This window comes from Muscardinus avellanarius (assembly GCF_963383645.1).
Source record: "Muscardinus avellanarius genome assembly, chromosome: 16".
Lineage (NCBI taxonomy): Eukaryota > Metazoa > Chordata > Mammalia > Rodentia > Gliridae > Muscardinus > Muscardinus avellanarius.
In genome coordinates, this window is record NC_137802.1 from 31,729,921 (window position 1) to 31,754,535 (window position 24,615).

General features: G+C 54.7%; 2 protein-coding genes across 2 annotated transcripts; one reads left to right on the plus strand and one right to left on the minus strand.

The window, feature by feature from the left end:
- Positions 1-4,927: 4,927 nt before the first annotated feature.
- Positions 4,928-13,250, plus strand: RASL10B (RAS like family 10 member B; the record flags this gene model as incomplete). Its single annotated transcript, XM_080712492.1, has 3 exons — positions 4,928-5,143; positions 12,162-12,286; positions 12,980-13,250. The coding sequence occupies 3 exons, from the start codon at positions 4,928-4,930 to the stop codon at positions 13,248-13,250; spliced, it is 612 nt and encodes a 203-aa protein (XP_080568618.1).
- Positions 13,251-16,536: 3,286 nt separating this feature from the next.
- Positions 16,537-24,423, minus strand: GAS2L2 (growth arrest specific 2 like 2; the record flags this gene model as incomplete). The annotated part of the gene is made up of 6 exons (XM_080714019.1): positions 16,537-18,082; positions 18,633-18,876; positions 19,446-19,542; positions 20,811-20,918; positions 21,903-22,144; positions 24,039-24,423. 6 exons carry the CDS (start codon positions 24,421-24,423, stop codon positions 16,537-16,539), a joined length of 2,622 nt encoding a protein of 873 aa, XP_080570145.1.
- Between the last annotated feature and the right edge of the window lie 192 nt (positions 24,424-24,615).

Here is a 24,615-nt window from a genome sequence, read left to right on the forward strand (position 1 = left end):
CTGGTCTTGAAACTGCGATCCTCCCCTCTCGACTTCCCAAGTACTGGAATTACAGGTATATACCACCATGCCCAGCTCATCAGCCCTTTTTATTTTGAGATAGGGTCTGGCCTAATTTCCTCAGCTAGACTCAAATTTGCTTTCTTGCCTCGGGGATTACAGGTGTGTGCCACTACACCTGACTTGCTATGTTTTTTTGTTTGTTTGTTTGGGGTTTTTTTGTTTGTTTTTACAGTACTGGGGATGGAACCCAGGGGCATTCTTACCTCTGAGCTACACCCTCAGCCCTGTTTTTTATTCTTTATTTTGAAACGGAATCTCACTGCGCTTAGGGTCTCACTAAGTAGCTGAGGCTGGCCATGAACCTGGATCCTCCTATCTCAGCCTCCCAAATGCTGAGATTACAAGTGTGTGTCTGGCTTTTGCTATGTGTTTTTTAAATAAACAATGCTTTAAATGACCTACCATTGAAGGGCATCATGAGGCCCCATAATTAACCTACGGCTGTGCGCTTCCCTATTCTGAGAAATTCTAAGAAGCCTGGCCTCAAGGTTATTTCTAGTCCCTCTTGAGCTGAAAGGAAACCACGTCCTGGGGGAATAACTTAACATCAGGGATCCTGGGGGGGTGGGGTAAGGATTAAAGATTTTCAGGTGCAATCGGGGATAGATAGCCCCCTAACTATCAAGTTAAGATGTTCCCAGTGAGCCCATTGTGATCCTGAGGGCCAGAAGCACCCGATTCTCCTCATCACCACCAAAAGTGGTGCTCTGGGAGGAGGCCCTATCCTTCTCAGCCCTGTTCTTGCTTCTAGCTCCTGCTCCAGCCCTTCTCCTCATACCCACTAGAAGCCCTCCTAGAATAAAGGAAATTGGGGAAAAAAATTGCTCTCTGGGGGTATTGTCCTTTCCCCCTAGAAAGGCAAGGGAGAATAAAGGCCACTTGCAGCCTCATTCCACGCCAGAAATTGTGTTAAGGACTTTACACATCTTAGCTCATTCATGTCCTGTCAACAACGGTGGCGTCAACTAATCACATTTCCATTTCGTAGAAAGGAAGTCGAGTTTTGAGAGTTCAAGTTACTTGGCATTGTCACACAATCAGTGGCAGGGCCAGGAATGGAACCCAGCTCTGATTCTGAAGCCCAGGCTCTTGACCACGAAGCTGTCTGCCTGGACGGGAAGCTGGTGGGGAGCAATTGGGAAGGCGCCCAAAACGCAGAATGGAAAAGGGAAGAGCCCACAGGAACTTAAGTCAGTGGAGGATTCAGGGTCCCAGAGGTGTAAACACTTGGGAGAGAGCTCAGAACACACACACACACACACACACACACACACACACACACACCCATCCTGGAGAAACCTGCCTGTGCTGCCCCGCTTCAAAGCCCTTCAGCAGTCCCCCACCCAGCACAGGGCTGGATCCTCACTCTTCATCCTGGCATTCAAGGCCCTTGGGACCTCACCTTACCCAGCCTCGTGGACTCCTAACTGGTTCTTGGAGTTACTAACGGGGCCTCAGTAGTCACTCCCGACTTCTCTCGCCTATAAGCACTCTTCTGCAACTCCACCCCACCCCATTCCCTCCTCTGCCCTCCCCAGCGTCCTGACTTTACACACATCCCCCCCTTGTTAGCTGGCCCGTCTGCTTTTGGCCTCGCCGCTGCACCGTGGGCTTCGCCCAGCTCACGGGCAGCTGCCCAGCCACTTAGCTCGCAGTCCCTGCATGCCACACCTTGTATTTCGGGACGAGCGGTCACTCAGCCTCTTTTGCCCTCAGCCACCTCGACTGGAAAATGGGGGACCAGAATCAAACGCGTAGAATGCTGTGGGGGTTAAATGTGTGATGCAGGCAAAGCTCGCAGCGCATTGTCGGGCTCCGCAAATGTTAGCTATTGCTAACGAGCCGCTGTTGGGGGTGATTGTGTTCGGATAAATGCATGGGTGAGCTTGCCCTCGACCCTGGCAGATGCTGGTATCTCCGGATCTGGAAGAGAGACGCGGGCCGGGCGGTCTTCGGGAGCGGAGGTCACGCCTCGGCAGGGGCTCGGCGCGGCTGTGCGCGGGCCCGGCCCGCCTTCCCCGCCGCAGGGAGGGCGGCGAGTGACCCCCCTGGGCGCAGACCTGCCCGCGGGCGGAGGGGCGCCCGGGCGCGCGCGCGGTAAGGGGGCTGGGAGGCCGGGCCGGGCGGGGGCGGCGCGCGGGCGGGGCGGCCCGAGCCTCGCGCCCCCCCCCCGCTGCGCGCGCCTGCGGGGTGCGGGTCGGGGCGCGGGCGGGCGCGGGGACCCAGCGGACGCCCCTCGGCGCGCGGGCGGCTGCGGCGGCTCGGCGGCGGCGCAGCTGGGCGACCCTCGCGCTCCGACCGCGGCGCCAGCTCTCCCCCCGGGCGGGAGCCGGGCCGCGCCGCAGCCCGGGGGGAGCGCGGCCGCCCGCACGGCGCGGGGTAAGCGGCGGGGCGGCGGGGCGGCGGGCCGGGCCGGGCCGGGCGCGGGGACCTCCTGGGCGCCGGCCCCGCGAGCCTGGGCCCGGAGCCGGCCGAGCGGAGGGCAGGGCGCGGACGCGAGCCGCAGACCCGCTGCGGAGCGCAGGCCCTGGGGAGGGGGCTGGGGCCGGGGCTGCGCGCCGGACAGACCCCGCCCCACGCGGCCCGGCCGCGGGGTCACTAGCCCTTGGCCCCCCGACCTCTGCCCGGGAGGGAGGAGGGCGCCCTGGTCACCTCTGAGTTGGGGACAGGGCCGCCCTTGGGCCCGCGAGCTCCCGGGGCCGGCCCCCGCTCAGGAGCCTTCCTCGTACCCCCTCCCGGGCTCCAGGCCGTTCTAGCGCTGTTTCTGCTGCTCCCCAGAAAGGGCCGGTTTCTGGGCCAGGAGCTGGTGTCCAGGTGAGTCTGCAGGTAGGGCACACCCCAGAAAGCCCCAAGTTGCCACACCCAGAGGCCAGGCCGCGGTGTACCCTGCCCTCTCCTCCTCCCCCAGGGCTGCCCCCTTCCCACCGGCTTGTGCGGTTATGTAATTAACCCAGCTGAGTCTCTCTGCTAAGCTGGCAGTGCCCAGGGATGCCCAAGGGGCCTAGGGGACCAGCGGGATGTGTAGGGAGGAGGGATTGGTACTTTCACAGTTGGGAGCCCATTTAAGTGTACAAGCACCTGTTGGGAAGAGGACTTATACGGAATGCCAAGGAGATCAGGGTCCTAGACAGTTGACAACTCAGCTGGCCAGGAGACCGTCATTTTCCCAAGTCTCTGGGTTTTTATTTTTGCTTTTCCTTCCATAAAATGAAAAGAATCTCTCTCTCTCTCTCTCTCTCTCTCTCTCTCTCTCTCTCTCTCAATATCTCTCTCTCTCTCTCTCACACACACACACACACACACACTACATGTATGTGAATCCATGCAACAGTCAATAGTGACCCCTCCCAGGATTGCTAGGAGATCTCACTGAGATTGTGGAAAACCTTAAACCAGCAAAGCACCCCTGTGTGTAACTAGACATCTACTCTGTGTAATCCTCTTAGGCACTGGGCTTCCTGTCTACAACCTCACAACACCCCATAGAGTTTCTTACCTTAGGTCATACTTTAGGGGACTAGCAGAGCTGGGAATCAAACCCTGGTAGCTCTCCAAATCCTGTACTTTACTACACTGCACACACTCCCCATAGATTGAGTCCTTTGAACCAGGACAGCCTAGAAGACATTTAGCTTTGAATTGTGCGTATACGGAAAGAACTCATATCCATAAGAGCATGGGTCATCAGAATCCAGCAAACCTACCTGTCCTGGAGCTGCTTAGCAGTCACTGGGGTCAGCATCCCCGGGAGGAGAAAGGTTCTCCCCTGGCTAAGAGATTTACAGGGAGTATATCAGAAGCAAGAGCTGTTGACCCTTTTTAAACATGTGCACAGCAAGGCCTGGTTGGGCAGGCGATTTGTCCACTGATACACTGCTAGGAAATGTCAGCTGCGGCTTTATACCTAAGCTCTGAAAGTCATGGAAACTGAGCAGCAAGGAGTTAGTGCGTCCTCACCGAGTCCAAACCCTTAGCAGCCCTTTTCTGGGCACCACTGGGTGCCAGGGCCTCTGAGCACTAGGGGATGCCAGAGAATCAGACCTGACCTTTGGTCTGTAGACAGTCACCATATAGAGTCACTAAATTTCTAACATTGTACAAAGAATTAGCTGCAGTTCCCAGCTTTGTGACTTTGGGTGCACTGGGCCCCTTTTTAAAGTGAAACAGCAATACCTCTCCCTTACGGGTGTTATACTGACCAAGGGTAACTAACTGTGCGAACAGAGTAAGTACTCGACAGGGTTGCTCTCTAGGCCAGTGCAGTGGTTCTTGACTGAGGGCTTTGGGAATTGTGGGGCCCTTTTGGATTGCCATGGTGACTGGAGCCTGGCTGCTGGCAGTTTCCTCCCGAGAACTGTAGAAGTATTAACATCCTGCGATGTGGGGCACAAGAAAGACTGTCTCCCCACAGACGGCCAGGAGGGCTTCAGCTGAGACACACTTGCCTAGTTTCGCCCTTCAGGATGAGGTAGCGAGCCAGAGGAATTACTGTCTTGCTCCAGGCTTAGTGGGAAAGCTGGAGTTTGAATCCCAGCCTATGTTCTTTCCATTCTGCTGTGCAGCCCGCTCTGGTTGGGCAGTCCAGTTGTGAAAAGTCAGGTCATAGTGAAAGAGAAATGGAGAGGGAAGGGTGGGAGGTTGTGGATAAGTGGCGATGGTTCTGGGAAAGTGCAGGGCATGCCCAGGGATAAGCCTGTGCACTAAGCCCACCTTTTGTCCCCAGTCCAGGTGGAGGCCACAGAGGGCCCAGAGCAAGCAGAGGCAACCATGGTTGATCCTGACGGTGGCTGAGCCCCCCGCCCCTGGAATATGCAGCCCGGGGAAGCCCCAGGCAAGGACGCGGTGGAGGAGTGGGACGGGAGGCATGGTCTCCACCTACCGGGTGGCTGTGCTGGGGGCGCAAGGCGTGGGCAAGAGTGCCATCGTGCGCCAGTTCTTGTACAACGAGTTCAGCGAGGTCTGTGTGCCCACCACCGCCCGCCGCCTCTACCTGCCTGCTGTGGTCATGAACGGCCATGTGCACGACCTCCAGATCCTGGACTTCCCGCCCATCAGCGCCTTTCCTGTCAACACACTGCAGGTAGGCAGCCCCTGGGAACCATGGAGGTGCGGGCAGGCTGGACTGCAGCTCCCCTGGGGTTGAGAGCCCAACCCTGCACCTTGGGCCACCCGGCTTCCAACCTCACCCACAGCCAGTCATTTCTGTGCTAGTTTATTCAAGAAGTATTTGATGACCGTATGATGCGTGTAGTGTTCAACAGAATAGCTACAGAATTGGCTTTCAAGGAACTCAGTCTGTTAAGAAAAGACTGAAGAAAAGGTACAATTACTATCTAGTGTGATAAGTGCCACCATTGAAGGAGACAAGTGACCTAGGCAGCCCTTAAAGAGGCAGCTAACCCACTCAGGTGCGTCAGGGACACAGGAAGCAATGTCTCAACTAAGTAGGTTTTATGGTTTGTTTGGTTTTTTTTTTTTTTTTTTTTTTTTTTTTTTTTTTTGGTGGTACTGGGGGTGGAACCCAGAGGCTTTCTTCCTCCAGGCTATACTCCCAAACCTTTTTTATATTTTATTTAGAAACAGGGTCTCACTAAGTTGCTGAGAGCCTCACTAAGTAGCTGAGGCTGGCTTCGAACCTGTGCGATCCTCCTGTCTCAGCCTCCCAAGAGCAGGGATTACAAGCATGCACCAACTAAGTAGGTTTTAGGCATGCAAGGGGCGGTGGGGGAGAGGCAGAAAGTACTAGCTGCCTGTTAATTCTCTGGGCTCTCCTGCCATGGCCTCAGAACCTCATTAACCTTCGTCATCTATAGAAGGGACAGAAGAACAGGACCTGAGAAAGGTATGTTCTCAGAGACCCTGGGGACTCCAACCAGGTCTCTTATCCAAGGGCCTCTTCTCTAAGTAATACTCCCCAAACCTCAAGACCACCTGCCGGGCACCCTTCCTGCGCCCTCACTTATGTGCCCCTGCCTCCATCCTGCTGAGACCTTGCCCTCCTTCCCTCTCTCTACCTGGGGTTTGAGTGAGGAACAGGGGAAGTGGAGCTTCAAGGCAAGTTTATTTGGTCATAAAGGAATCCAGAACAGCCAGGCATGGCACACCTGTAATCTTAGTACTTGGAAGGCTGAGACAGAAGGACCACAAGGTCAAGCCCAGCCTCAGCAACTTAGTGACACACTCAGCAATTTAAAATAAAATATGTCTGGAGGTGTAGCTCAGAGGTAGAATGTCCCTGGGTTTAATTCCCAGAAACACACACATACAGAGCCAGACCAGAGTGTACAGAAATAGGAGGGCCTTGACCCAACCTACCAGAGACCCTTGTCTCTCTCATCCCAGGTGCCAGGAGTCAGCACCAAAGACAAAGCGTGATCCACACATTGGCCCCAGAAACAGTGCTGGTGACTAGCCAGGCAGCAAGTCCATTTTCCTCTAACGGACACTTCTGTGGCAGCCAGAGTGGGCTCTCAAATCTGGCCGCCAGCCTGCACACTGACCTTTGCTTCTATCTTTACATTTAGTTGTATATTTATCTTCAATGTAATTTTAATTTTAGAATAGGTAAGATACAATTTAAAAGTCCAATCCAAACTCTGTTAGCTGGGCATGATGGCGCATACCTGTTATCCTAGTATTTGGGAGTCTGAGACAGCAACTTAGCAAGGTCTCAGCAACCTAGTGAGACCCTGTTTCAAAAAGAAAAAAAGAGCTGGGGGTGTAGCTTGGCAGTAAAACCCCTGCTTCAATTCCTGGTACCAAATGCAAGTAAAAGTCCAGACCGTGACCTAGAGAAATCTTGGTCCCATCTATTCTCATAGGTTTTTGTATCAGTTGTCTGTTTTTGTGCGCGCATATGTGTGTGTGTGTGTGTGTGTGTGTGTGTGTGTGTGTGTGTGTGTGTTTTACTGAGGATTGAACCCAGGGCATTCTGCCTCCAACCTATACTTTCAGCCTGATTTTTTTTTCTTTTTTTTCTTTATTATTGGTGCATTGTAATCTTATATCACATTGGAATACAAGACTTGAGAGGATATACAAGCACACATCATCCAATTAGCCCTCATCCAGCCCCCATCCCATTCCCTCCCCCTCCCTCTATCCCATGCTTGTTTGGTGATTAACTTTGATACATTTGTTTATGTACCTCCTGCTTTAAAGAGGCTCCATCCTCCCCTATTCCATACCCTCTGATTGGTCACCTTAGTTGCTTCACTCTAGGGCCCTTTCTATAGTTCAACCTCTTCCAGTTGCCCCTTTCCTCCTAGTTTTTGCTGATTAGGGGAAGCATCTGATTTTTATTTTCTGCGATATTTCTCTGTGCATGCCACGTTGCAAGTACCGATCCCACTCTTGATGGCCCCAGTAGTGGCCTGGCTACCCAGTGGACTGATCCAGACCTTGCTGGCTCAAGCAGCGGCCTTGCCTCATGGGAGGCCCCGATTCTGGTCTCGCTGGCCCCGACACCGACCTAACCCCTCAGCTGGCTCCGATTCCGGCCTCGGAGTCCCCAGCACCGGCCTAGCCTCAAGGCAGGCTCCAATACCAGCCTCGGTGGCCTCAGTAGTGGCCTTGCCTCACGGAAGGCTTCGATGTCGGCCGCTGGCCCCGGCACCGGCCTAACCCCTCAGCAGGCTCTGATCCCAGCCTCAGAGGCCCCAGCTCTGGCCTTGCCTCACGGCAGGCTCCGATCCTGGCCTCGCTGGCCCCGGCATCGTCAGCCTGATTTTTATTTATTTATTTTTGTTTGTTTGCTTTATCTTGATACTAGAGGTCGAACCCAGGGGCATTCTACCTCCAGGTTACACCCCCAGCCCTTTATAATTTTTTGTTTTGAAATAGGGTCTTGCTAGATTGCTGAAAGTCTCTCTACATTGCTGAGGTTGTCCTCAAACCTGGGATCCTCCTGTCTCATCCCCCAAGTACTGGGATTACAGGCATGCACCACCACACTGGCTTATTTTGTTTTGTGTGATACCGGGGATGCAGCCCAGGCCCTTGTGCATGCCAGGCGAGTGCTCTACCCCTGTGCTGCAGCCCAGCCCCTCAGTGGTTTTTCATTCATATATCAAGGGTTTTTATACCCAAGTTAAAAAAATGTATTCCTATTCCACCCCGTTTTTTACATAAAAATAAAAAGCACACCATTCTTTAAGTTTGTTTGTTTGCTTGTTTGCGGTACTGGGGATGGGACCCAGGAACATTCTACCTCCAAGCTACACTCCCAGCCCCCCCCTTTTTTTTTTTTTGGTGGTACTAAGGGTGGAACCCAGGGGCTTTCTACCTCCGGGCTATACTCCCAGACCTATTTTTTAAAATATTTTATTTGGAAACAAGGTCTCACTAAGTTGCTTAGGCTGGTCTTGAAACTGCAATCCTCCTGTCTCAGCCCCCCAAATACTTGGTTTGCAGGCATGCACCACCACACCCAGCTCCAATCCTTGTTTTTTTTTTTTTAAACATAATATTATAACTTGGAGACATTTTGTGTCAATATCCAGAGGACTGCCTCATTCTTCTTTCATGGCTCCACTGCACTCCACTGAAGAGATGTCCCACAGATCCCCTCTGGCTGGACAAGTGGGTGGTTTCCCACTGGGGGCTGTTTCCAGCAATGCCATGATGAATGGCCTTGTGCATGTCACTTTTGTAGGCGTGTCTGTGGGTTCAGGTCCTAGAAGTGGCATTGCTGGATCAAAGGGTAGATACAAGTGGAATTTGGAAGACATCTCTAGATTCCTCTCTGTGGAAGTTGTACACGTTCTGCTCCTGGAAACGTTGTGTCTGAGGGCTTGTTTTGCATCAGAGGATATTGTCACACCGTTGGGTTTTTGATAACCTGAGAAATGAGGTACGACATTCCCAGTGTACTCTTCACTTGCATCTTTATTGTGAGGGAGGTTGAGCGCCTTCCCAGGTGTTGAAGGGCTTTTGTGTTTCCTTTTCTTAGAACTGCTAATGTCCTTTGCCCATATATCTATTGGACTTTTGGCCTTTTTCTTCCTGATTGGCCCTCATTTTGGACTCTAGGAGACCTAAAATTTACTCCTGAAGTATAGATAAAGGACTTTGGGCAGAGAAATACTGAGAAGAGGCCCTGAATGTCCCAGAAATCAATATAAACTCAAGAATCTTGATGTCTATTCACTGAAAATAAAATAATATATTCTTTCCTGATGCCAAAAAAGATGCATCCCAGGAGAGCATTTCCTAAGTCTGAACCTCAGTTGTTCCTTCCAAAGCCTATTCTACTGTCAGAGGAGGAAGCTGAATTTAGAGGGCCTATGTACCCACCACAGGAGTGTCCTGCAAATGCATGATTGAGACCCAGTGGCTGAGCCGCTCTCAGCCAGCGTATCCCTGGAATGAGATCAGTGTCCATTGCTCCTTCCCTGTTGTTGTTGTTGGTGATTTGGTTTGTTTTTGTCTGTTTAGTTGGTTGTTTTGGTTTTGGTATTAGAGATTGGGCATTCTACCTCTGACCTACACTTCCACACTCCCATCAGCTTTATTTGTTGTTTTTTTTTTTTTTTTTTTTTTTTTTGTGTGTGTGTGTGTGTGGTACTGGGGATTGAACCCAAGGGCATTCTACCTCTGAGATACACCCTAGCCCTATTTTAGTCTTTATTTTGAAACAGGGTCTCACTAAGTTGCAGAGGGCCTCCCAAGTTGCTTAGTCTGGCCACAAACCTGTGATCCTCCTGTCTCAGCTTCCCAAGTACTGGGGATGAAACCCAGACTTTCTACCTCTGAGATATACCCTCATCCTTATTTTTTTATTCTTTATTTTGAAATAGGGTCTCACTAAGTTGTGAAGGGCCTCACTAAGTAACTGAGGATGAGGCTAGCTGTGAACCTCCTGTCTCAGCCTCCCAAGTACTACGCCCTTCCTTTTTTTTTTTTTTTTTTTTTTAAATAGGGTCTTGCTAAATTGCTGAGGCTGGCCTTGAACCTGTGATCCTCCTGTCACAGCCTCCCAAGTACTGGGATTACCAGTGTGCACCTCTACACTAGGCCTTATTTTCTTGGGGTGGGGGGATTAGGAATGAACCCATGGCCTTGTGCATGCTAAGTATGTGCTGTAGCACTGAGCTATATGCTCAGCCCCTCTTTCCCTGCCCCAAAATAGCTCTAAGATGGTCTTTTGGGGTGGGGGGACATATTAGACCCCTGCACATAGCAAGCTGGAAGGAAAACTGGGCTTTCTTGATTCCTTCCTTCAGTCGAGCTGAGGGGACGATCCAGCAATCAGGATCCTTGTGCCTCTTCCTTTCAGGAACCTCCAGAGAAGAGTGAGTGGGAGGCAGCTTGGAGGCCTCCTGGAGGAGGCAGCATGATGGGGGAGGGGTGGGGCTGTCACCCTGAAGGCTGGCAGCTGCTGCCTGTCCCCAGCAGAGAGCTTGCAGAGAGTGGGAACTCCTCCTCCCTCCCTCTCCCGACCAGCCTCCACTCTTCACAGGGGTATGGGAGGAACTGCAGCACATGCAGGTCCTCTGCTCCCAGAGGTCACTGTGTCCTGCAGAGTGCAGTCTGCCTTGGCCTCAGAGGAAGCCGTTCATGGTTCCCTACAGCTTCAGTGTCTTCCCCCGTACTGAAAATTAAGACCTCAGCACAAAGAAAAGATGCCACCTCATCTCCCTAGGGAAATCCACTGCAGCAGCATCTTCCAGAAGTGCTGTTCTAAAGTCAGACTTCCCTCTCCATGACTGCCCCCAAAGTCTCCCCTGTATTCCTTCTTCAGGGTGGAAAACCAACTGAAGTTATCTTTTGTGTCTGATCCTTGCCTCATCTCAACTCAAGCTGGGACAGAGACCTACCTCCACCATCGTCTGCCCGCCCGCCCGCTCTCCCTCCCTCCTTCCCTCCCTTCCTTTCTCCCTTCCTTCCTTCCTTCTTTCCTTTTTTCCTCCCTTCCTCCCTCTCTCAAACCTGGGCCTCCCCCATGCTAGGCATGTACTTCACTCTGAGCTACACCCCTGGCCCCCTCCTTCCAGTCTTGTGGAACCTCAGGGGAGAAGACCTTGGTTCCCTTTGTCCCTGAAGGCCTCTGCCTCCTAAACTTCAGGGACACCCCCCCCCCTTCAGCACAGTGGCTATATAAAATTCCTTTTGCAGTTGCATCTGTTGACAGGTTAATTAGCTAATTAATCTCTTAAGAAATCTCTTTAGCACAGCAGCCTTTCCAGGGCCCGTTCATCCTGAGCTGCAGCTCCTCTGTGAGAAGTTGCCAGACATTCAGGAAGGTCCATCTCCCTGGAGCTGCCCTGGGGCCCTGTTCTATATCTCTCCTACCCACCCCCCATGCATCCAGTCTCAACATTGTTTTCTCCTTGGGGCTTGTATTTCTCAATCCTGAGGGCAGAGAGAAGTATACAGAAGGAGCATATCAGGTAGCAGTGTAAGAACAGTATTAAGAGCAAGAATCCCATTAATCCCAGTTTGGGGCCAGGTGGGGTTCAGGACCACGGAGAGCTCACTGAGTAGCACATTGAAGGCCCATGCTCATCTGCTAAAAGCCAGCGTTGCTAGACTTTTGAGAAGGAGTATATAAAATAAGGAAGGCCTCTGGCCCTGGCTCTCTCGGGAGCTCACAGCTGACGACAGATGTGGGGAACTAGAAATGAAACAGCCTTAACCGGTGTATAATCAAAGGGTTGTTTGAACACAGGAGATGGAGTAGTCTCCCACTTACAGGAAGGGTGGCAAAGTGGGAAGGCTTCTTAGAGGAGGAGGCACTTCCACTGAGCATTGGAAACAGGATTTCAACAGGTCCAGCAACTAGCTCAGGGCTGGTCTCCTATCAGCACTTGATAAATGTACTTGTTGAACCAAGCCATAGATGGAGGGACAGACAGAATGTCACAAGGCAGGTCTTCAGAGATGCACAGACAGTACAGTGACCCTGGGGCAGTCAGCATGGGACGAGCTCTCCTGGCTTCAGGGTGGGGAAGCCGCAGCACTGAGCACCTCGTCCCCCAGGGTCTGGCCTCCTGGGGACGGTGGGTGAGGAAGGCTCCTGGTGCAGTGGCAAAGGAGAAGGGAGCTGTGGGCTGGGGTCCCCGTGGCTGCTCTGACTGGTACTGGCCGGGATTTTGCAGGAGTGGGCAGACGCCTGCTGCAGGGGACTCCGGAGCGTCCACGCCTACATCCTGGTCTATGACATCTGCTGCTTTGACAGCTTTGAGTACGTCAAGACCATCCGCCAGCAGATCCTGGAGACGAGGTGAGGGGCTGAGGCACCATCTCTGGCCAGCTCTGCGATGTTCGAATGTTCTCCTAGCCCCAGGGACGGGGACGGTGGGGGGATATGCATGAAGTGTATGTGCCCACTGCCCTTACAGTACACTCAGGTGTGTATACACTCATATTTTTCTGCCCCCACTTCAGTTGACATTATTATTATTATTATTATTATTATTATTATTATTATTATTATTATTTGGTGGTACTGGGGTTCCTGGAAGCCCTTCTACCTCTGGGCTACACTCCCAAACCTATTTTATACTTTTTTATTTTTGGAAATAGGGTCTCTTAAGCCAGCACAGCTGGCTTCGAACCTGCGCAATCCTCTGTCTCCACCTCCCAAGCATGGGGATTACAAGCGTGTGCCACCACGCCCGGCTCGGTTGACTTATTTTGGGATGCTAATTGAGTGGTTAGACTAGTGGAGTGGTTAAAAGCAGGGTCTCCAGGAATAAGCTGTCCAGGCCACTCAGCTGCATCACTGTAGGCCAGTAAATATGTAAGGCTCAGTTGCTTCATCTGTAAAATGGGACAACAGTACCCATTTGGGGGATCTGTTGGGCTGATTAGAGAATAGAACACATCCGAGGGCTTAGGGCTGCATCTGGAACTGGACGTACAAAGTCTAGTGGTTGGGGATTGACAGTTCTGTGGTTCCTGCCTCACTCTGCAGAGTAATCGGCACCTCAGAGACGCCCATCATCATCGTGGGTAACAAGCGGGACCTGCAGCGCGGTCGCGTGATCCCCCGCTGGAACGTGTCGCACTTGGTGCGCAAGACCTGGAAGTGCGGCTACGTGGAGTGCTCGGCCAAGTACAACTGGCACATCTTGCTGCTCTTCAGTGAGCTGCTCAAGAGCGTGGGCTGCGCACGCTGCAAACACGTACACGCTGCCCTGCGCTTCCAGGGCGCGCTGCGCCGCAACCGCTGTGCCATCATGTGACGGGCACCCGCCTGGCCTGGCTGCCCGCTGCAGTGCTGGGCCCCAGCCAGGGCGGGGAGGCTGCCTGCGCCCCAGGGACGAGCCGGAGAGGCAGCAATCGGCTGTGATGGTCTGGGCCTGAGGCACCTGCAGCCACGCACCTCCCGGGAGAGGCCGAGGGCAGAGGGAGCCTCCGTGGAGACCCCGGCCCCTCTTCTGCGTTTGTCTTCCTGGGACAGCCACCTTCCGTGCGACAGTGTGGGGCGGCCTGGCCAGAAAGGGCACCACAGCCTTTTGGGATTGGGGGTGAGCCAGTGAAATAGAGGGTGGGGTGAGGAGGTGCTGTCTTGGCAGAGCCCCCACCCATCTTTCCCAGTGTGTCTGTCTTTGCCCAGCGCCTTTCTTTCCCATGTCTGCTGGCCCAAATGTCTGTCAGTCCTTATTGTCTTATCTACCCTGCACTGTTCCCCGCCCCCTCGCCTCCAACTCTGCTCACAGGGCTCTCATTTCGTCCATCCCCTCGTCTCAGATCCAGGCATCTCTGTGATGCCAGGCCTTTGACCGTCAGCAGCACCGGCACAGGGCAGAGAGAGGCAGGTCGCCCCAGGACCGCCATGAAGGCGTCCGAGGGTTGAGGTCCCAGACCCGTCAGGGGGAGAAGGCTGAGCTCTCTCGCTTTCAGGGAGACCTCCATGCCCAGCAGCCCCCAGAGACACAACAACCTACCTTCCAGCCTTAACTCGATGGTCCGTCCCTGCCGGGTGCCCCTCTCCTCCTTCCTGACCCCAAAGCCAGATCACCCCCTGGGTAACTTTTGTTTTGTCTGACAGAGCGTGGAGATGGAATTCTCCAAAGGATGGATTCCTTTCCATGACACCAGGTTTCAGTTCTCTGTTATCTCCTGCACGGGGTGGTCTGCCAGATTGGGGGATTCAAGTGCTGGAGGGCAGTTGCTGGGCAGAGTGGTTCCCGGGAGGGGGTCAGGCTGTGCCAGCAGCCATTCTGTCTCCTTGTCCCATCCCAATCTGACTACCCCAGGCTCTGCCTGCCTCAGACCTCAGATTACCCTGATCAGTCTGGGCAGGAAAAGAATCTGGGGATCCCTGTGCTTGGGGGAGATACACCTGCATCTCCACCCAGAGGTGGAGGCCCTCAGGATCTGATACCCCCGTCCCAACAGCAGTTGGCCCTATGCCCTAACTCACTCCACCCCATCTTCTCCGGCTGCTTGGCCGGGTTTCTACCTCTCGTCACCGGAGCTGATCACTGTCAGTTTTGTACCGATTTAGAAATAACAATAATAAGATTCAAGGAACGGCCTGAGGAATTGCTGGGGGATTTGAAAGGAGAGAGAAGAGGTACCATGCCCCCTGCCCCCTGCCAAAGGGAGTCCTCCGTGAGCCCTTGGCCCTGGTCTGGTGGGAGGATGTCATGAGGGGCACACAGGACAACCCAGCCTTAGCCAGTTCAGCCAAGGCTGCAGCTCTCAGACCAGGAAATCAGTGCGTCTAGAGTGGCGGTGGAGAGATCCTGGGGGATGGGCCGTGGCTGGGGAGTTTGTTCTGGAATCCAGTGTGGGAGGGAATCTGGTTCTCTCCTCCGCTCCCCTCCACTGATTCCCGCCTCCTCCTCTCACTGGGGCAACGCAGCAACCGCCCAACCTTGGGCAGCCCCAGGTTCCTGGGCTCCAATCTCTGCTGTGCCACGTGAAGTGGGCAAGTGACCTGCCCTCTCTGAGCCTCCCGCTAAAGCAGAGGCAGTGGCTCCCCTCCCCACACTTCAGGAGTGGCTGGAGGGTAAGGAAGAGGGTCTGCCCACTTTTGTCTCCTGCAACCCCAGCCCCTGGCTCGCCAGGGCGATGGCGGAAAGGACGGCAGCAGCTCACGTGCCCTGTCAGCCCCAACTCTGAGGTCCCCAAGGTGAGGGTGGGGGGCCCGGGCTTCTGGCTGCCTCCATGGGAGCCATCGGAATGCATCCCCCAGCAGGCCCCTCTCACCCTCTCCACGCACCCCAGGTCTTGGATTTCAGGCCCCTCCACACCCATTCTGAGTCTCTGTCCTTCCCCTCCCCCTCCAGGGCTTCCCACCACAGGGTCTGGAAGTGTGTGAGGCCCATTGAGCTGTTATAAGAAGTTGGATTAAAAATCAGGGAGCGTTTTCCCTCGTTTCTGTACGCAGTGTCGACTCTTCCTCATGGCGGGGGCTGGGGGAGCAGGGGTCCTTACAGTGCCTGCCTGCTGGATTCTGTGGAAGGAGTCTGGACACCCAAGGGCCAAGTCAGCCGAAGATCAAGGAAGAGTCTGGGGCTCATATCCTTCCCACCTAAACCTGCAACCAATTAGAACCACCCAGACAGGAAACAGCTTTTCCCCTTTGCTGCTTTCTAGAAGTTTTTAATAGCAGGACTCAGTCCTAGCTTATCCTTCGTTCCTTCCCAGTCAGGGCTGTGACTGGTCTTCTGAGCATAACTTCTTGTACATTGATGTGTGTGGAGCACTCTCAGCCATCCCTCTGGCCCTGAGTGGTCTCTCTTCCCAACCCCCAAAGCAAAGCTTTGAACTCCTTGGCCAACGGTGGAGCTTGTCCCTGTCCTTGGTGCTGACCTGCCGACCACCTCCCAGAAAGAGAAAGCTGTTGGGCAAGGCTGGCTGAGCCTCAGAAGAGGAAGGCTCCCTCTCCCCTGCTCTCTCCACTTCATCCCCATTCCCTCCAGTGGGTCAACACTTGAAGCTATGCTCTCCTGTGCCTCTACAGTCCTAGGTGCTGGACTCGAGAAGACTGGCTCAGCCGGGCATGGTGGCACATGACTGTAATCCCAGTACTTGGGAGGCTGAGACAGGAGGTTCACGTCCAGCTTCTGCAGCTTGGCAAGGCCCTCCACAACTTAGCCCCTATTTCAAAATAAAAATAATAAAATAGGGCTGGGGTTTAAATCAGAGGTAGAATGCCCCTGTGTTCAAACACACACGTGTGCGCACACACACACGGGGTGGGGGGGTGTTCAAGAGTGGATCCACATTTTTTAATAACTTACAGCTATGGGCATAGGTGGGCATGGACAGGAGTGTGGGGGACTGTTCTGCGGGAGGGTAACCAGATACGGGGCGGCCCCTCTGCCCCTGGCCTAACACGACTTGGAGTGGGAGTGACGCGCTGCCCTTCTGCTCGGCTGAACGGACTGACTGGCTCTATATTTGTCTTCCAACCCACTCCTGACCAAGGCCCTGAACTGAGGTGAAGAAAATTCCCTGTGTTCTTACACATGTGGGCATCCTTTTTGCCTCTCTGCTCCCCCGCCTGCAGGATCCTCAGACCCAGGATTCCTCCTCAGGTGGGACTGGACTTTGATTGAGCTGCAGAGACCCCTGACCCTCTGAAAGTGGGGGGCCATTCCCCAATGGGGTGGCTGGGGCTTTTTTCTCCTTTTCTTCCTCCTCTCTCTCATTTGCCAACGCTCCATCTGCCCAGGCTGTGTCCCCTCCCTGTCTGCCCTGTGCAGTTCTTGGCAGCCTGCCCCAGGGGGGCGTCCTGGCTGGGCCCAGGCAGAGGTAGGCCAGTGGCTTGGGGATTCGTGAAGGCCGCTTCTCAGGTCTGTGGTCTCTCCGGGGCCGGATCCTGGGCCTCAGCTTCAGCTTGTACATGGACGGGACCTTCTGGGGCTTCCGGAGTGTTCTCTTGCCTTTGCCCGGACACACCTTGGCTTTGTCAGAATAGGGGTGTGAGGGCAGAGGTTTGGGGGCCTCTGGGCTGGCAGACACAGCAGGGGCTGAACAGTCCTGCCGTCCTGGAGATGACACCTTCCTGGCGCCGCTGGCGTTCAGGCTTGCCCTCGAGGTCGGCCCACTCTCTCTGGCTCCCACCTTCCCTTTGAGGTTTCCTGGGCCTGTCGCTGTAACAGCCAGCTTAGAGATACTTCCAGGAGCCATTTGTTTCCAGGCTTCCAGGTCTACTTTAAGGAGGAGTGGGGGATTCTGAGCCAGTTCTTGGATGACTTTGTCATAAGGACCCCTGGGCTCAGGCCACTGTCCACCCAGGTTGGGGACATAGACTCCACTACGAGGGATAACTGGAGGCCCCGTGCCCTGGGGATGGGCAGCCCCCACCTCTAGCAACTTCAGGTTGCCCACAATTTCCTCTTCAAGGCTATGGAGGAGGGCTGGCTCCTCGGCCCTACACGGGGCCAGAGGGGTGTACCTCCCTTCCCACTCCTGTGGGCCCAGGCCCTGGGGCTCTCCAGGCTCTGGGATGACCTGGATGTCTGGCTGCCTCATGTCCATGGAGCAGTTCCTGTGTCTGGGCATAGCCAGGTCCCCAGTGACAGCCCTTAATGGGCTAGGGCCTCTCCCCAGTTCTGCCATGAGACCTCCACTTACAGTGGCCAGAAAGCTTCTTCCTGGGGTAGGGGACTGGGCAGGGGGTGGTCGGATAGGGATCTTGGTGAGTCCTTTGGCAGGGGATGGAGAACGAACAGATGCTGGCTCCTGGAGCTGGAGCGGAGCACCCTTGGTCTCATCCGGAAGTGGCAGCCTGAGGCCCAGGGCCTTGGCTGGGCTGGAGGATCTAGGCAGGGGAGATGGTCCTCTTGCTGATGTGCCTTTGCTGATGGCTGCAGGGGCTTGGAGTCTTGTAGGGGTGGGGCCCCTGGCAGGGGTTCCCTGCCTGGCTGTCTCTTCCTGAACCCAAGACGTGGGAGTCCTTCCCCTGTGGACTTCGCCAGGGTATCTGTCTTCCCTCTTCCAGGAGGGGGTAGAGTGGGAGTCTCGGCCCCTATGGGTGGATGACAACTGAGAGCTGGGTGAGCTACCTCCTATCGACAGCTGCCTCCGAGATGGGCTGATAGGCCTCTGCTGGGACCTGAAAAGGAAAGACACAGGCTGGAAAGGGAGACTCCTCAGGCTGGCAGGGCCATCAAGCACACTTCCCCGACTCCAGGAAGGGATGCACTTTCCCCAGCCAGAACACCTAGCAAGCTAGACTTCATGCTGAATTGAAAAAATTCTGCCCTGTGGCTGCCCAAGAGCCCCGTTTATGGCAATCGCTGTTTGAGTATATTCTCCCTCACTTCCTGGGTAGCAAATGCAAGAAGACCTGGTTCAGGCCTGCAGTGACTTCAGAACCTCTGAGCGATGACCCCAGACCAGAGGTCTGACAGCCAGGGATTACGCATCATGGGGCAGGTCTTAGCCCTGGGTCTGTCCCTTTTCTGGGCCTCGGCCTCCTTGTCTACGAAATGGGCAGGCATAGAAAATAACCAGATGATTCCAGTAATGGGAGCTCCTTTGGTTTCAAACACTTAGGTGGTTTTGTTGGGGTAGGATGCTGCCCCCTTTATCTTGGGGTGGGTGGCCTCTGAGGATATGGAAGCCAAAGAAGAAAGAAGCCCTTCCCTGTCCCTTTTGTGTACCTTAGGAACTTGGTCATCTCTCTGAGGGGCCCTGCTCCTGCCCCCTGATCGCTTCGGGGTGTGGGGGTAGGGGGCCTCATCTTTCGGCCTGAAGAGGTGTATGTCTTCCAGTCCACGGGAGGCAGCGGGCTCTGCGAACGGCAGACGGTCATCGTAGGCTGGGGCCGTGAGGGTCCATCCTGCACCCTTACTTCATGCTGCACCGGCGGGGCTGGGGGCTTCAGGAAGTTGCCCGGTTTGTGTGCTACCAACACAGTCCCCCAGAGAGAAGACAGGAGAGGAGGGAAGGGTTCAGTTCGTGCTGATGGGGCCCATTGTTCCCATCCCCCAGCTGTACCTGCCCCATAGCCCACTCTAAAGGCCTAGGAGTAGCAGCCCCAAGGTGTCCTCACAGGAGGGGTTAGAGGTTAAAAGACACAGCAGGGGAACTTGCTTAAAGGTGAATTTGAATTGCAGGTCCAAAACTTTTACTTACTTAGATTGTATGCTTATTTTGGATGGCTTGAGGTGTTGAGGGAGGTTATAGAAGAACTAAAGACCTTCTAAAGTCATGCTTGGTGCCATCACTGCGCCACAGAACCAGACCAGAGCTCCGGGGAGACACAACCTAACCGGTTAAGTGCTGATTCTGCGTGTGTTGCACGCCATCTAATGGCTGTAGTTAGTACTGTGCCATGGGTCTTCCTCCATCCTACCCATACACCTCTTGTGCCAGGAGATAAGATCTACCGCCCACCTCTGCTGCTGGCTTCACGCCCCAGAGATATGCCTCTCCAACCAATCCCACAGGGGAAGGACTCTCAGGGTACTCACAGAGGGACGTGCACCGGCAAGGGTCATGCTTGTCCAGATAATGGCCCAGCGTGTCCCAGCCGCCCCCCACTCGTACCATCACATGGTTCCGGAGGATCTGAGGAGGGCAAGGGTGAGGTTGAGGGAAGGATAGAAGGCACCCTTTTTCTGGACCAGCCTACAAGCTGCTGGCACGCACTCAGGGTTATGCCCACCAATGTACTTGCCACACGCAAATGCTCCCTTCTGCACGTTTGGCTGGGCGCAAGAAAACTCTGTGATCTGGTCTCCTCCATGACTAGTAGCAGATAACATGTGTTTTCAAGGGTAGATGCCAAACTGGCAAAGAGAAATCTGCCCCCCAACTGGCCTTAAGGAGCCTGGTCACGGTACTCCCTTCACCCCAGATGGCTTTGCGCCTGCCCCTGGTGTATCTGGAGTGAGACCTGAATGCCCCTGGCTTTGCCTCTGCGGTGTGTAACAGCCTGTGGGAGTCCTGCCACACTCCATGCTGGGGCAGGTCACAATGTCTCTTCATTTCCTCGGTAGTAAAGTGGAGCGAGAGCCGGGAGTGGTGGCCAGGCTTGTAATCCCAGTACTTGGGAGGCTGAGACAGAGGATCTCAGTTCGCAGACAGCCTCAGCTACTCAGTGAGGCTTTGTGCAACTTAGTGAGACCTTGTTTCAAAATAATGAATAAAAAATAGGGCTGGGGGTGTATCTCAGAGGTAGAATGCCCCTGGGTTCAACCCCCAGTACTGAAAAAAAAAGAAATAAAAGAAAAAGTGGAGCAAGGCGTTGTAGCCTGTTACACGGCTGGTGCCTCGGGGTCTGGGTGAAGGCTCATGTCGAAGGCTCTGCTCTCGGGTGGCCTATGCCAGGGAAAAGGGCTTGGCCATGACTGAGATTCTGGACACCCCCATCGACACAGGCCACTTATGGAGAGATGCAACCAGGTATTGGGGGGCAGGTTGTGGGAGGTACATCTAGGACCTCTACTGCTATGTACTCTGCAGAATATACCCAGCCAGAAACGAGGGGGGTCCTGGGGTTTGTGCAGCAGGGGCCATGCACTGGTCACAGATTTGGGGTTCCCAGGTCCCTTGCTCTGACAAAGCCTGTGGGTAGAGGCCTGTACATGGAAGGAAAGTGCCGCTTCTGCCTGGGTGAACCTTCTAAACTCAGCTATGATGGAGGTGGTAGAGGGTGGTGGTTCTGGCTTCCTTGATGGAAGGAGAGGATAGGCTTGCCAACTTTGCCAGGAATCTCCTGATGACTTGGGGTGTACGGCAACTTCCTGTCCTTGCCTTCAGTCTTGGGCAGGTTCTCATGGAAAGAATCCCATTCTGCTGACCCTGGGGCCCTTCTACCCCCAGACCAGACTTACCCGGATGAAGATGAGAGTGTTGGAGTCCCCCACTCTGTACTTCCCCTCGGACACCTTGACCATGGAGAACTGCACTGGGCATGTACAGTAGCTCACAAGGCTCTGCACCTGGAGGGATGGACAGGGCTCAGCTCTCCCATCTGCCAGTACACCCAAGGTCCTCCTGCCCCAGCCAAGCTAAATCAGGGATGGGGGCTAAGGAGCGAGTAAAGAAGACTTTAAATGACCCAATGAGAACCAGCCCTGGAGCCACCACCTACGCTCCAATGCCCTCCAGGGTCAGCTGGCGAAGGTGGTGGAGTATAATGGCCAAGTAGGCGCATAGTGGACTCTGACCGGCTTCCACAGGTCTTCAGTTAAGACACCTCCCTAGATTCACTCCCCCCAGTGGTAGAAATGAGGTTAGTCACAGCCAGAGCTAAATCCTGTGATGTGCCTTTTCTCTGCGGATTCTGTTCCACACCCTCGGCAGGTGCTGGTTTATTTAATGCTCATTGCAGTCACAGGAGGTAGGTCCTGTCCCTGTGCTACCAGTAAGGGAACTGAGGGACAGAGAGGCGGGATAATTTGCCCAAAGTCACGCAGTAGGAACCAGGGAGACTATGCTTCTGAGCCACGGGATCAGAAGGTGTTTTTGTTTGTTTTCTCTTTGTGTGCTAGGGTTTGAACCCAGAGGCATTCTACTTGGAACTACACCCCCCAGCCCTTTTTTAATTCATATTCTTCCTCTCTCTCTCTCTCTCTCTCTCTCTCTCTCTCTCTCTCTCTCTCTCCTTTTGAAACAGGGTCTTGCTAGGCTGCAGAGTCAGGCCTTGAACCTGCAATCCTCCTGTCTCAACTTTCCAAGTCCTGAGATTACAGGCATGCGCCACCAGGCCAGGCGAGCACGTCGTGTTCTCAACCACCCACGCCACCAGGGGTAAAGGAGAGGTGTGCGGTGCTGGATTGGCAGTAAAGTTAGGGTTAGGGCTCAGAGCTGAACATGACTTACTTAAAGCCACGTGGTGGGGCCTGGAGCTCAGGCAGGGGGTGGCTCGGGCTGGAGTGGGTGGAGCAGAGGGCGGGGTGAAGGATTGCGGTGGGGGCCCTCACCATCTGGTCCAGGTTGTGGAAGTGGCAGGACCGGCGCGCGGGCGGCGCGGGCGGCGGCGGGTCTGGCGGGGGCAAAGCCAGCTCCCTCCGCAGCTCCTCGTCGATCTCCTCCTCCAGCTGCACCAGGGTGGGCGCCGCCACGCCGAAGCGCCAGGCGCGCCGGCCCAGCTCCAGCAGGCACAGCACCACGTTCTTCACGTTCTTGCGCAGAACCAGGTCCTCGGTCTCAAACATCAGCACCTCTGGCGTGGGCGGGAGGAGGGGCGGGGGGCTGAGTGCCGCGGGGGCCTCTTAGGGGACCCCCGGGGCCACCTCGAGACCCCCTTAGCAGAGGGGTGAGGCACTCTGGTCTCGGGATCTGGGGGATGGTGGGATCCCTAGCTGGGGTCCCGGTGGCCTTGTCCAGCAGCTGGGTCCCAACAGGGAGAGGCTGGGAGGAGGTGACAGAGCTCAGAGCTGGGCTGTGGCCACAGCAAGAGAAGGATGAGGGGGTTTGTCCCCCTCGCCCTTCTCCCCACTCAGCCTGCCAAGACTGACCCCTCACCTGCACCTCTGCCCGTCCACCAGGCATCAGATGCAACCTCCAGTCCAGGAGAACCGCTGCTAAGGCCGAGGCCCTGCTTCCACCTGTGCCTCTGTGACCTTGGGCTCAGTTTCCTCTTCTGTGGAATGGGGCTCTAGTTTACTTCCTGGGTGTTTTTCAGGATTGGCTTAGCTAATAATTAGCATATACAGATAATGCCTGGCTTAGGCTAAATGCTCCTTAAAACACCAGTTTGTTTGTTGTTTTGTTTTGGGTGGTGGTAGGAATTGAACCAGGGCCTCAGGCTGGCTAGAGAATTCTATTACGGAGCTACACAGAGACAAACACTAGTTTTTACTGACCCTGGAATCCTGCTCTTCATTGCCTAGCCGCCAGCCCCCACCTGACCCTTGCCCGGCTCACCCACCACCTTTGGTCTGCAGGATGCTACAACATCCAGCCTCATCCACTTCCTGCGGAAGGCTAAAGAGAGGAGGCACCCTTGTCCTCCCCAGTCCTCCAAGCCCCAGCAGGACATGTCCCTCCCTAACACCCTGCTCCTCCTCCCTGGGCCTCCTCCCCAGTTATCTTCCACCATCCCTGTCTTCTGTGCCCGGCTTTTTTTTTTTAATTTTTTAATTGGTGCATTATATTCATACATCATATTGGGGTAAAAACCTTGTATGTACATACATGTACACATCACTGATTTAACCGCTACCCAATTCCCGCACCATTCCCTCTCCATTCCTCCTTCCCTTGCTTGGCTTAGTGGTTTGTGCCCGGCTTTCCCCACCCTCTCACGTCATCAGAACAAGCCCTTCTGCCTTTGTCCCTGCTTACCACCTGCCTGAAAGTTCCTTTTTACCAAACTTCTCTTCACTCCTTGAGACTAAGCCCAAATTTCTTTTTTTTTTTTTTTTTGGTACTGGGGATTGGATCTAACTCCAAGCTATACCCCCTGGCTCCCTTCTCACCCCCCCACCCCCCCACCCCCGGTACTGAGGATTGAGCCCAGGGGCATTCTACCTCTGAGCTATATACCCCCAGCCCTAATTTTTATTCTTATTTTGAAACAGAGCCTCACTAAATTGTGGAGGGCCTCACTAAGTAGCTAAGGCTGGCCTCAGACTTGCAATCCTCCTGTCTCAACATCCCAAGTGCTGGGATTACAGGTGTGTGCCACTGCACCTGGCTTCAGCTCCCACCTCCAAAATCAGGTCACTGGCTCCACTTCCGGCTCCGGGCACTTTGAGCATTTATTGCCCTGGGCCATAATTGACATGTCTACCCATGTGTGTCTCTCCCTAGACCACAGATTCCTTGGGTACCAGGTTTTATTCCTCTTGGTCCTTGGTGCCCAGCATGGTGCCCAACACAAAATGGGTGCTTCATATATATTTGCTGAGTGACTCATCAAGAAACATTTATCAATCATCAACCCTTACTTACCGAGGATTTACTATGAGATGGGGAAACAGACAAAGAGGTGAGCTGGCTCAAGGCCAGTCTGGAAGGAGCGCCCAGGCTCCTCCCCCTCCCCCAGGCTTCCTAGAGGGGCCCCGAGAGGGGATGGGAGCCCACACAGTAAGGGTCTGGGGGAGGGTGGTTACCTTGGATGCCCATCTCCTTGCGACACCACCGGATGAAGTTGGAGACATTATCCCTGGCCTGGAAGGTGCCGGGCTGGGCAGCCCCGTTGTAGGAAACCCCGGCCTGGGGTATGGGAATTCTTTGTGCTTGGACAGGTGCGTTAGCCTGGAAGGCCCGAGCAGCCCGGGTGACGGTGTTGGCATGCCGGCACAGCACCAGGCCCGTCTCCAGCACCTGCAGGAAGTTGGCTGCATCGACATCCAGCCCATACAGATCCCGAAGCCACTCGGCCAGGTCCTCCTTCATGGCCTCCAGGTACTGCTCGCTGGACTTGAAGGGCCGGATGCTGCGAACAGGAGGTCCCGGGGTCCCAGGCTTTCTCCTGTGTTGCCCATGCTGGGACATGGCTGGAACCTTGGCAGGGGAGGGGGCGCCTCCTGTCTCCCACTGCTGCCTGCTAGGTCTTGGCCCAGCTCTCCCTGATTCAGGGGGTCTCCTCCTACCCTCTGAGGACCCAGGGCTTGCCGCTGGCTTCAGCCTCCGGGCCTGGCCCAGCCCCCCCACATTCCTCAGTCCCTGCCAGAACTTTCCCTGTTT